Source organism: Patiria miniata, unplaced genomic scaffold, assembly GCF_015706575.1.
Source record: "Patiria miniata isolate m_02_andy unplaced genomic scaffold, ASM1570657v1 HiC_scaffold_9, whole genome shotgun sequence".
Taxonomy (NCBI): Eukaryota; Metazoa; Echinodermata; class Asteroidea; order Valvatida; family Asterinidae; genus Patiria; species Patiria miniata.
In genome coordinates this window covers 25310164-25320273 of record NW_024037076.1, presented here as the reverse complement: position 1 = coordinate 25320273, position 10110 = coordinate 25310164, and the positions used below count along the sequence as shown (strand labels likewise).

Sequence of the window (10110 nt, the reverse complement as noted above, 5' to 3'; positions counted from 1 at the left end):
CATGGAGGAACACAAACTGCGTCTTTTCCTCCAGAGTGCAACTTAAAGACAAAGCTTTAAGATACCCTGGGCCGCCTATAAGCACCCACTTTTAGACCATCAGCCTCGGTCCAAAATTTTGGCCACCGGTATCAAATGAGGGGAATAATCGTCATGGCGATGTTTGACAAGGTATACACCTTCAGAGTTGGAAAATATGTGATAGCATTGCAGCGGTGGCAGCTTTTTGGGTGTTATCATCTTTTTTTTCAAAATGTCCATCAAAATGCTTGTTACCACTCTAGGGGCGGTATGCCTTGCGCATGCGCACTATAGTCATTTATGCACTGATTTGATACCGACCAAACCCCCAGGCTGATGGCCTTTTTTATATCCAATCAAAATTGTTATGTAAATGACAAGCTTTATACATTTTTTTTTTCAGTGGGATTTTCTTCTCTCGTAGGCAGCTGCTCGACCTTTTTCCACACCTGATGTCTATTTCCGATTGCATAAGCACTTTCCAATTAGCTAAACAGAATGTTCGAGGTCGTCTCCAGCTCGTGATAATAACATTTAAATATCAACTGTAAAACAGTAGCCAAATATGAAATGTCACTGATTATCTTTACGACATCAAACAGACCATGATAAAAGCAAGAACAAAATTTACATACAATGTAAAATCAGACATGGTGCATGTTGCTCGTTGAACTAATCACAGCTCTCCACATTATACTGTGCTGTTTAGAGTGTGCGTTACAGAACGAACCGACAGGTAAATCTACTCCTTTTTTGCACTAAAAATTTAGTTTGTGGTTAATTGGTGTTTAGATCTCTGGTTCCAAACACGGGCTGGTTAACTGTGCTGACCCAATACAGACAGTTTTACAGTTATTCACATGGCCAGTGCTTTAGGAACTTTTGGCAGACCGCGCCGCAAAGAACCTTGACTCTCTAAGTTTTGTGGGGGTGTTCTTCATGAATTGGAACAAGCAAACCCGCCTATTATCCTGGACTTGACGTGACCACAGGTGACTTTTCATTTTGACTTTTGCTTTCTTGAAAATGCTATATCAATTACATAGAGCTGAGGAAATCAAACTGTGGTTTTTTTCTTGTCGCAGTTTATTTTTCATTTTGGCTAAGCTACCGGAGATGAAGTAGGCCTATTCGTCTGCGTTGTGCATAATTCCGTGAAGAGGCTTTTTTGTTCATTATTATCCAAAGTTTGAAAACCTATCAAATTACTCATTAATCGAATTGAATGAAAAGTAGGTCATTGCGTAAACAATACCACTGTTGTTGGAAACTGTCACAAGTCCACACAAGTCCTTACATTCAAATTAACTGTGATAAAGGCATTATATTGTTCATTCATCGTTACTTGTAATTCACTTGAGTGGATTCAACTTCAACACTGGAAAGAAGTTGCTTAAACAATCATGGAGAAATCGAATAATAATGGAGGTTAGGCCACACAAAAATAGTCGGTCTCTGGTCAGACCGAAGTTCCGGAATTGATGCGGCGACGCGTTTTTTTTGTTTGTTTTTTGGTGGCTTTTTTTTCAAGCTTGTATTGTACAGACAAGGTGGGTACTATTTTACTTTTTTGTGTCCTCATTGTACATTGGTGTCCTCCATAATTTGCCTTGGTGCCCTTTATCATTTGCCTTGGTGCAATTTCCCCATTCCTTGGTGCTCCTTGGTACAAAAATTTGAGGAGGCGCGGCAATAGAGGGCGCTGTTGTAGCTTCCGTGTTAATTTGAAGAAAAAAAGGTTGACGCGCATGATTAAAATCGACGCGCGCGCTGACCAGAGACCGAGTATTTGGGGGGGGGGGCCTTAACCTCAAATATTGTAAAAGTTGTCATTCCCCCATTGCAGATCGGGGATTTTCTGTTCCTTCTGCAGTGCAGACAGCCAAGACGTCGCAGGTCCCCCTTGCCCAACTTGTAGGCCTACCTCCGATTTATCATCTCCAACAGTCCAACTTGTAGGCCTCTGAATTAAGAATCCAAGATGGCTATAAACTGGGGAGGAGTGGCCGGCATCATTGTCTTCTACCTGCTGATTCTGGCCGTCGGGCTGTGGGCGTCTCGCAAGAACAAAGGATCCAAAGATCAAGAGCAAGTGGTGCTGGCTGGCAGAAACATTGGAGCAGTGGTTGGGATCTTCACCATGACTGGTAAGTTCTATACAGGAAAGTTACCAGAAGTGTTTATCTTTTTCTTGTAAATAACACAGTTTGGAGCCCGCTCCTATCACTCATGCACCTATATATCAAATATTGTTACCCCCGCCCCCCCCAATATTTGTCATGCCCCTGGGTGGGGAATTTGGTTATTCACGAACATTTTACATTAAGACTCACTATATGGACAGGCAACAAGTTTATAGGGCGCACCACCAATGCATTCTTGGGTGGGGCATCCCGGAAGGAGGGTAGGGGAAAGTGTATCAATGCATTACATTCATTAGATAGGATCCAAAACAGGGTTGTCAACCTTAAAGTTAAGAAGGAGTTAGGTTTTGCATGCATTTTCATGGTTGATTCTCTGGTGTCTGAACCTTGGTTCTCCCTGTTAAGGTGTTAAGGTGCAGTCTCGTCATGCCCATTCCTCATCTTTCTTCAGGATGCAACTTTTACATCTTATCAGTTTGTTGTCCTGGGTAAAAAAAAAACTGCTCTCGATCAAATTGCATTTGCAACATTTGCAAAACAGTGAAAACGTGTGTAGCATCTCGACTTTTTCTTCCTCTTATCTTCTTCTTCCAAGCTACGTGGGTGGGAGGAGGTTACATCAACGGAACAGCCGAGAACGTCTTCAAACCTAAAGGGAATTCTGGATTAGTCTGGACCCAGGCAGTGTGGGGATATTCAACAAGTCTCGTTCTAGGTACAGACTTTCAATCTTTCCTCATTAAATAAAGTTTGTAGAAAGGAACATTATTACTGAAACAGGGTCCAGCGTCTTGTTCTACAAACCAAGCTAGCCGTTCGCAATCGGATAGAGTGCCAGGTTGATTATAATCTGAATTCTGCGATTTGTTTTCATTCAATGGCAATTCCAGCGTTATGGAAGAAAACGTTTGTCTGTGACAGATCATATTAACCTTGTAATTAATGGTTAAGAAAAAATAATCCAAAACTAGCTGTTATCTCATTTACCATTGCTGGATGATGGCTGTATGTAAGATATACGTTTTCAGGTTGGTTCACTGAAAGAATGAATCTATTCAATCGGGTCCCACCTGTTTTTATTTGTCAAACTTAAAATGATGATAAGGTTTTATTCGAGTCACTCAAAAAGACTGTATATATTGTCGTGCTCAAAAAGTGAAATTTAATAATTGTTGGTCTTGTACCCTGACAGGAGGTCTGTTCTTTGCCAAAATCATGCGGTCCAAGGGTTACATCACCATGTTGGACCCGTTCCAGCTCAAGTACGGCTCCCGCATGGGTGGGCTGCTCTTCATTCCCGCCCTTACGGGAGAACTCTTCTGGACGGCGGCCATATTGAATGCTCTAGGTAAGGGTCGTCCGTAAAACTCCAGACATCAAGTGCACTGTGACCCCACACCACATCACTTCAAACCCTAAATGATATCACAACGGATTAAATTACTTACACGCGGAAAATTGGGTTATACTAACTATATCTCCACGTTATGTTAATAATAATAATAATAATAATAATAATAATAATAATAATGTTTACTCTTTTGGCTGCAATAGGGTGACTTTCCCATAGACTTGTGCACAAACCTTAACTGTCACCTAACCCAAGTTTACCTTATCTTTTTTTCCACGAAATTTAGTATTTATACTAATTGGACCATGAGGAATCGATCTATATGGTTAGCGACAGCAAAATTCCTTGGCCAGTGACATTCTGGAGCAGTGGGGAGGATTTCAAGTATAATGTAGGCCTCAATTTATGCACGGCTCAGCCTAAATAATACAAGGTCCGGCCTAAGACCTTGACACAATGCATCCTCCAAAATCAGCCACACATTTTTGCCATACATTTAGCCTCAATCCTGCAAAATCCTCCATTTTGCAAAGAAGATTTTGCGAAGAAGATTTTGGAGGATTAGGGTTTATACCATTGAATATGAGGAGCAAAATTGCAGTTATCTATCAAATACAATTGGAAGAATCAGTTTTTATTTCCCACATAATTTCAATCCAAATGGTATGTTTATTATGTTTTTTTAAATCTGTTACAAATAATATCAAATTTGTTTGCAGTCTAGCCTCTAAAGCTTAAACACGTAATCCATGCCGTTTCAAAAATGCATTAATTGTCTGCCATCTGTTACAAAACGGAGCAAAATAGTTCACCTGAATCCCGAGGTACAATATGCATTTTAATTTCAGATATTGTCTGAAATCTATTTCAAGGACACGAATATAGGTGAAATGTTATTATACTAACTATAACTCTTTTTGCCCCAATAGGGTGACTTTCCCATAGACTTGTGCACAAACCTAAACTGTCACCTAACCCAAGTTCACCTTATGTTTTTTCCACGAAATTTAGTATTTATACTAATTGGACCATGAGAAATCGATCTATATGGTTAGCGACAGCAAAATTCCTTGTCCTAAGGGTCGTTTTCATAAAAGGGCGACAGTTAAAATGTCGCCTCAATAAGGTGTATCGCCCTATTGTGGACGGAGTTAGCAAAATCTGTCGCCCTATTATAGTAATAGTAGTAGTAATAATAACCGTATTTATATAGCGCCTTTTCCAAAGGATACAAAGCGCTGGGGGAGAATGCAACGAAAGACAGGCAATGAAGTATATGAACATAAATTATGAGACCCATTATGTAGCACCTTTTTGCTAGGTGCTGCGGCGCATATTGCTGCCACTTCCAGAAACACCGGGGCAAACCCCTTCTTGTTGACTGTAGGCCGTGAGTGTGGTAGTTGCATAACACATAGAAACTGTTGTTTTAACACAGGGTGAGTTTTAAAAAAAAATGTCGGGACCATTGTTTTAGTGAGATTCTCCATGTAGCACTTTCAAAATCTGGGATATGAAAACCAAATTCATAAGCTTTCTTTTAGTACAAGAATCATTCAAATCACTTATCTAATTTTCAAGTTACGGATTTTAAACACAACAACCGTTTTAAAGTTTTGTCCACAGATCACAAACAGGTAAGTTTTCTTTCAGCAAAACGAAAACAAATCACATCGGGATGGTTTTTGTTGGCAAAACAGCCTATACATATAAGTCAGGTGCTATAGGCCAGGTGCTATATAGGTCAGGTGCTATTTATTTGAGAGTTACACTGTTTTACCATAAAAACACAGACATGTGAGTAACTCAAAGCACAGTGTGTTTTTACCATCAAATATTCTGGCAAAATATTGAAAGGAGTATGCGACAGCACATGCCAACTTCAAAAGTATCAATTATATGACTTTGAAAATAGTGTTTTGACCTCACTAAGACTTCAATGGACCGATCCAGTAAGCTCCGCCCAGTGCGCACGTAGGCAAATTAACACGTGCTCCTCTCCAATGCTATGCTGCATTTTCATTCCGCGCGCATCATACGCGCGTGCACGCATGTCGCACTTTAGTGCAAGCACCCCTAAATCACGGCTGTGATTGGTCAGAACACCATGGGGTGGTGCTTAAGCTGTTTTGCCATCTCCAACCAAAACCTTTCAGCGATTTATCTTGTTTCAATTATCAGGATCGACCATCAGTGTGGTACTTGAGCTAGATATGACACTCTCTGTCATTGTGTCCGCCTGCATTGCCGTGTTCTACACGTTCTTCGGTGGTCTATACTCAGTAGTCTACACTGATATCATTCAGCTCATCTGCATATTTGTAGGCTTGGTAAGTACAGCAAAATTAAGACAGGGTTGTATCTGTTATAACTTCAGAGATGTCAAACATCAGGCATGGAACCTTTCCTCAGACCAGATGATTTCTTCTTTTTCTTGTTCTTCTCTCCTATCCTATGCTGTTAAAATTGAAAAGCACTGCAGATTGTAAAGCTTGGAATTTCTTTTTTGTTGCTGTAAATTCCAAGTTGCATGTCTGAAATATTGATTTCCAGTATATATGAAAGGAAATCTTTTCAGTTTATTTTGGTTTGTTTGGGGTTCCGTAATTCATCTACGAAAACATAAAGTCAATAAAATATTGAGTAATTTCTGAAGCCTTAGATGTAATTGGCAGATACATGCAGAAAAAAGCATAGTACATGCCTACTCCCCCCCCCCCGGCCCCTTGACAGCTATTCCCCCCCCCCCCGCCCCACCCCCTTGAACCAAAGCACGGTCTGCCTCGGCCAGTACGTATGCCAAACTTATATAAATACGAAAATTGTTTCACTTTGTGACTGCGCACGTGCAAAAAGTAAGCAATACTAATTTTAGGCGTACAAATTGTCAAACAAATACCTCCATAACAGTTGTTAAAAGTACTCTCGCGACATTCTTTCCCTGACTTTCTAGTGGATCTGCGTTCCCTTTGCGATGACCAATGAGGCGGTGGAGCCGATTGGGTCAACGTCTCAGGAATGGCTGGGCACGATTGAGTCTGATCAGGCCGGACTGTGGATAGATTCTGCCCTGCTACTGGTAAGTTGAACCAGAGTCATTTTGAAATCTTACTTTTATGAATGCAGTAGAGGACATTATCCATCCGATGGCACTGACACTTCGGATTAGGAATTATTCAAAAAAAATTACCAACTTGCCGTTTACTTTTGTGTTCATTTAAAGATGCGTGCCCCGTGCTCTAAAAGGTTTTTTGAATTTTTGATTTGTATGTTTTTGTTTTAACGAAAAAAATTACCTTGTTCCAATTTCAGGCATCTCAACCCTCTGAAAAAGGGGTTTCATTTTGCGCACTAATAAAACCGCCCTGCAAGTGTCGAATTTTTGTCGGGTCGTAAATAATTTGATTTGTGTAAAGAAATAATTTCATAACTAAACGTTAGTGGAATGTTCGTTTGATGTTTCAATCCAAATTGACTAACTTTTATATTGCTAGAAAAATTGAAACTGAAAAAAAAATCTATTAATCGATGTCAAATTTGAATTATCACTGGGAATCATCATTAGGCAGGGAAAAAATGTGATCCTTTTGTCCTTATATTTCACATAAGTCATCAAAAGTCAACCACAACTATTAAGTCTGTAACGAGTCGTCCAGACAATAAAATGTTACAGTGACGTGTAAACTTATTATACAGAGCAAAATGCAATGAATTATGTAATGGTGTATAATAATGTACATGGATCAATACTAAAACAAATTAACGACAACATTTAGGTATAAGGTGAAGCGTCATGCTTTTGTACCCTAACGTTTCGACAGACAAGTGGACATGACCAAGAAAAACAGAGACATGACAAAGGACAAAATGGACAACAATCAGACACACAAAGACATAACCTAGAAAAACAGATGACAAGGTGACCAAGTGGTTACAAAAACTCAACCTTACAAAAGCAGGTTTGCTTTTAATTTATTAAACAGTATCATCATATATACGTCGGTGAAGGGCAAAACCTACATCACCCCGACGCAAAATTCCATCTCATGAACACTATCATCAGGAGTTGTCAAGTCAATCACGAATCAATCACAGCTCCTATTGTGTCCCTCTATCTTATCTTGTCCGAGTGCAACGTTGTAGTCGCGAGTCCATCATTCACAAGTCTAATCACAAGTCAGGTTGCAAGTTTGAGGTGGATGCCTTTCAAAATACTCATCCCTAATTGACTGAGACGGAATGGCTTGCGATCGACTTCAGATTTTTTTTTGTAATGACTTGACTTCAACTTTATGGACTCCGTACGTCAGCAGAGGGTGCTTATTTTCCACTTTCGAGAGCCAAGTTGACGGGACGCACCGCGTGTACGTGCAAGACTACTTTTAATCTGAACCTGCACAAAGCCCTAAGCGTTTTCGCTTGAGCTACCGCACCTCTCCAACCTTTCTCACAGTATTGAGGGGGTATGTATACCTGAGCATGGAGCCCATCATGAATTCACTTTCTTTCCTGCAGGTATGTGGAGGCATCCCATGGCAGGCATACTTCCAACGCGTTCTCTCCTCCAAGACTCCACGGACGGCACAGATCTTGTCGTTCGTTGCCGGCTTCGGATGCATCCTTATGGGCATCCCATCAGTTCTTATTGGTGCAGTCGGAGCGAGCACAAGTAAGAGGCAGCGGTGCTCCAAGCTTTACCAAAGGGGAGGGGCTGGGTGTTGAAGTCCAAGGTTTTCAGGGGAGGGGATATGCGGTGTTTCAGTCAAAGATCAAGGCCAGAAGCAATGAATTAGTTTGTAATATTGGCGTTAAATTGTGTAAATAATTAACCTTGGTCATTGTACCTTTCTTCCTTATTTTTTACTTTTGTTTTAAGTGTGGCCGTTTTACATTTCCTTGACAGGCTGGAATGATACGACCCTTGACCTTGGGAAAATTGACCCGTACAGTCAAACCAGCCTCATTCTCCCATTGGTCATCCAGTATCTGACCCCTCCGGTCATCTCGTTCATTGGTCTCGGGGCCGTGTCGGCTGCCGTTATGTCCTCGGCCGATTCTTCCATTCTCTCATCTAGCTCCATGTTCACTCACAATATCTACAAGCAGGTGTTTCGCCCAAAGGTAATTGATTGATTGGTGCCTCGCTCATATAATTTAGGATACATAACTATGGTTATTCCAAAAATTGTTTCAGGGCCACCCTGTAGTCAACTAAATGAGGTTATAGGCTGATGTCATTTAAGGTCATGCAAAGTTCATTCTGATGTCAATCAGAGGTTATTCTGATGTTATGTAAAGATCATTCTGAGGTCATACACGGGTCATTCCGATTTAACGTTCTCTTGTGATCATTAACTTATGAAAATTAGTCAACAATAGAGCACGTTAACCTCTTTAAAAGTCTCGGTTTTTTTCTGCAGTTGGCACAAAACCATAAAATCTAATGTCACCAACCCCATTGAAAACAATTTATCAACAAGTAAAATACTGGACATAATTTAGAGCAACACAAGTGGCTTTTGAACATCATTCATAATGTGGGTGACATTTTGTTGGTCGTATAATTATTTGTTTAATTTGAGTTATATGTGTTTTTGTGTGTTACTTTGTCAATAGGCCGGTAAAGTTGAGCTTGTGTGGGTGATGCGCGCCAGCATTGTCGTAGCCGGCGTCATAGCAACGGTGCTCGGTCTGTCAATCAACTCCGTCTACAAGCTCTTTGTCTTCTGCTCCGACTTTGTCTACGTTGTGCTGTTCCCTCAACTCCTCTGCGTCATTTACTTCTCCAAGTGCAACACGTACGGTTCGTTGCTGGCCTACATCGTAGCCCTGATCTTACGCTTTGGCGGCGGCGACTCCCTGCTCGGCATTCCGGCCCTGATCAAGTACCCGTATTACGACGAAGAGGAAGAAGTCCAACTCTTTCCTTACAAGACTCTGTCGATGCTCTCGTCTCTTCTAACCATTCTCGTGGTCTCCTACCCGTTAGACTACCTGTTTAAGAAAGGCACCATCCCCAAACGCTACGATTTCTTCCGTTGCGTGGTCAACCTTCCCTCTGCCAAGGATCAGGTAGATTTTGATGACGACGAGGTAAAGTATAAATTGAAGAGGCGTGACTCGACGGATTCGCCTGCCGAGGAGGACGAATAATGTGAAACTTAAGTAGTTTGGTAGTATCTGGGTGTGTAATGTCAGGCCGGTGTAGCATGAATTTAGGTTTTATGAAATACGGACTCATTGGTGGTATTGCGCATGCTCATGCATAGATAATTAGGAGAGGGACCGGTCACGTGAGAGGGTTTAACCAATAAAAGGGAAAAGAGTCCGATTTTCATACGAGTCCGATTTTCATGTGACACCGGCTTGCAACAATTCGGGCGAGTGCGCCACCAAGAGTTTGCCACGGTGAGTTTATTTTTCCCAGTGCATTGTGGGAGATGGTCGACAAATTTGCAGCGTGGGACATTTGAAATTGTTAGTTTTTCTTGCAAGTAGTTTCGTAAGCGTATGATTTGAGTATTGTGTTTGCCCTTTTCTTTTCCGTTTATCAATATGGTGTTTTTGGTAAGGCTGCAGAACGTCATTCCCAAA

General features: G+C 41.1%; 1 protein-coding gene across 3 annotated transcripts; it reads left to right on the top strand.

Moving 5' to 3' along the window:
- Window positions 1-364: 364 nt before the first annotated feature.
- On the top strand, window positions 365-9791 carry LOC119720784 (high-affinity choline transporter 1-like). 3 transcript variants are annotated; one of them, XM_038190626.1, is made up of 9 exons: window positions 365-757; window positions 1981-2168; window positions 2761-2880; window positions 3358-3513; window positions 5698-5846; window positions 6470-6595; window positions 8032-8185; window positions 8420-8637; window positions 9133-9791. In XM_038190626.1, the coding sequence occupies exons 2-9, from the start codon at window positions 2003-2005 to the stop codon at window positions 9667-9669; spliced, it is 1626 nt and encodes a 541-aa protein (XP_038046554.1). In that variant the 5' UTR covers window positions 365-757; window positions 1981-2002; the 3' UTR covers window positions 9670-9791. The 3 variants fall into 3 exon arrangements, with proteins under 3 accessions (XP_038046554.1, XP_038046552.1, XP_038046555.1); XM_038190624.1 differs by having other exon boundaries at window positions 1868-2168; XM_038190627.1 differs by lacking the exon at window positions 365-757 and adding an exon at window positions 775-1013.
- Window positions 9792-10110: the final 319 nt, after the last annotated feature.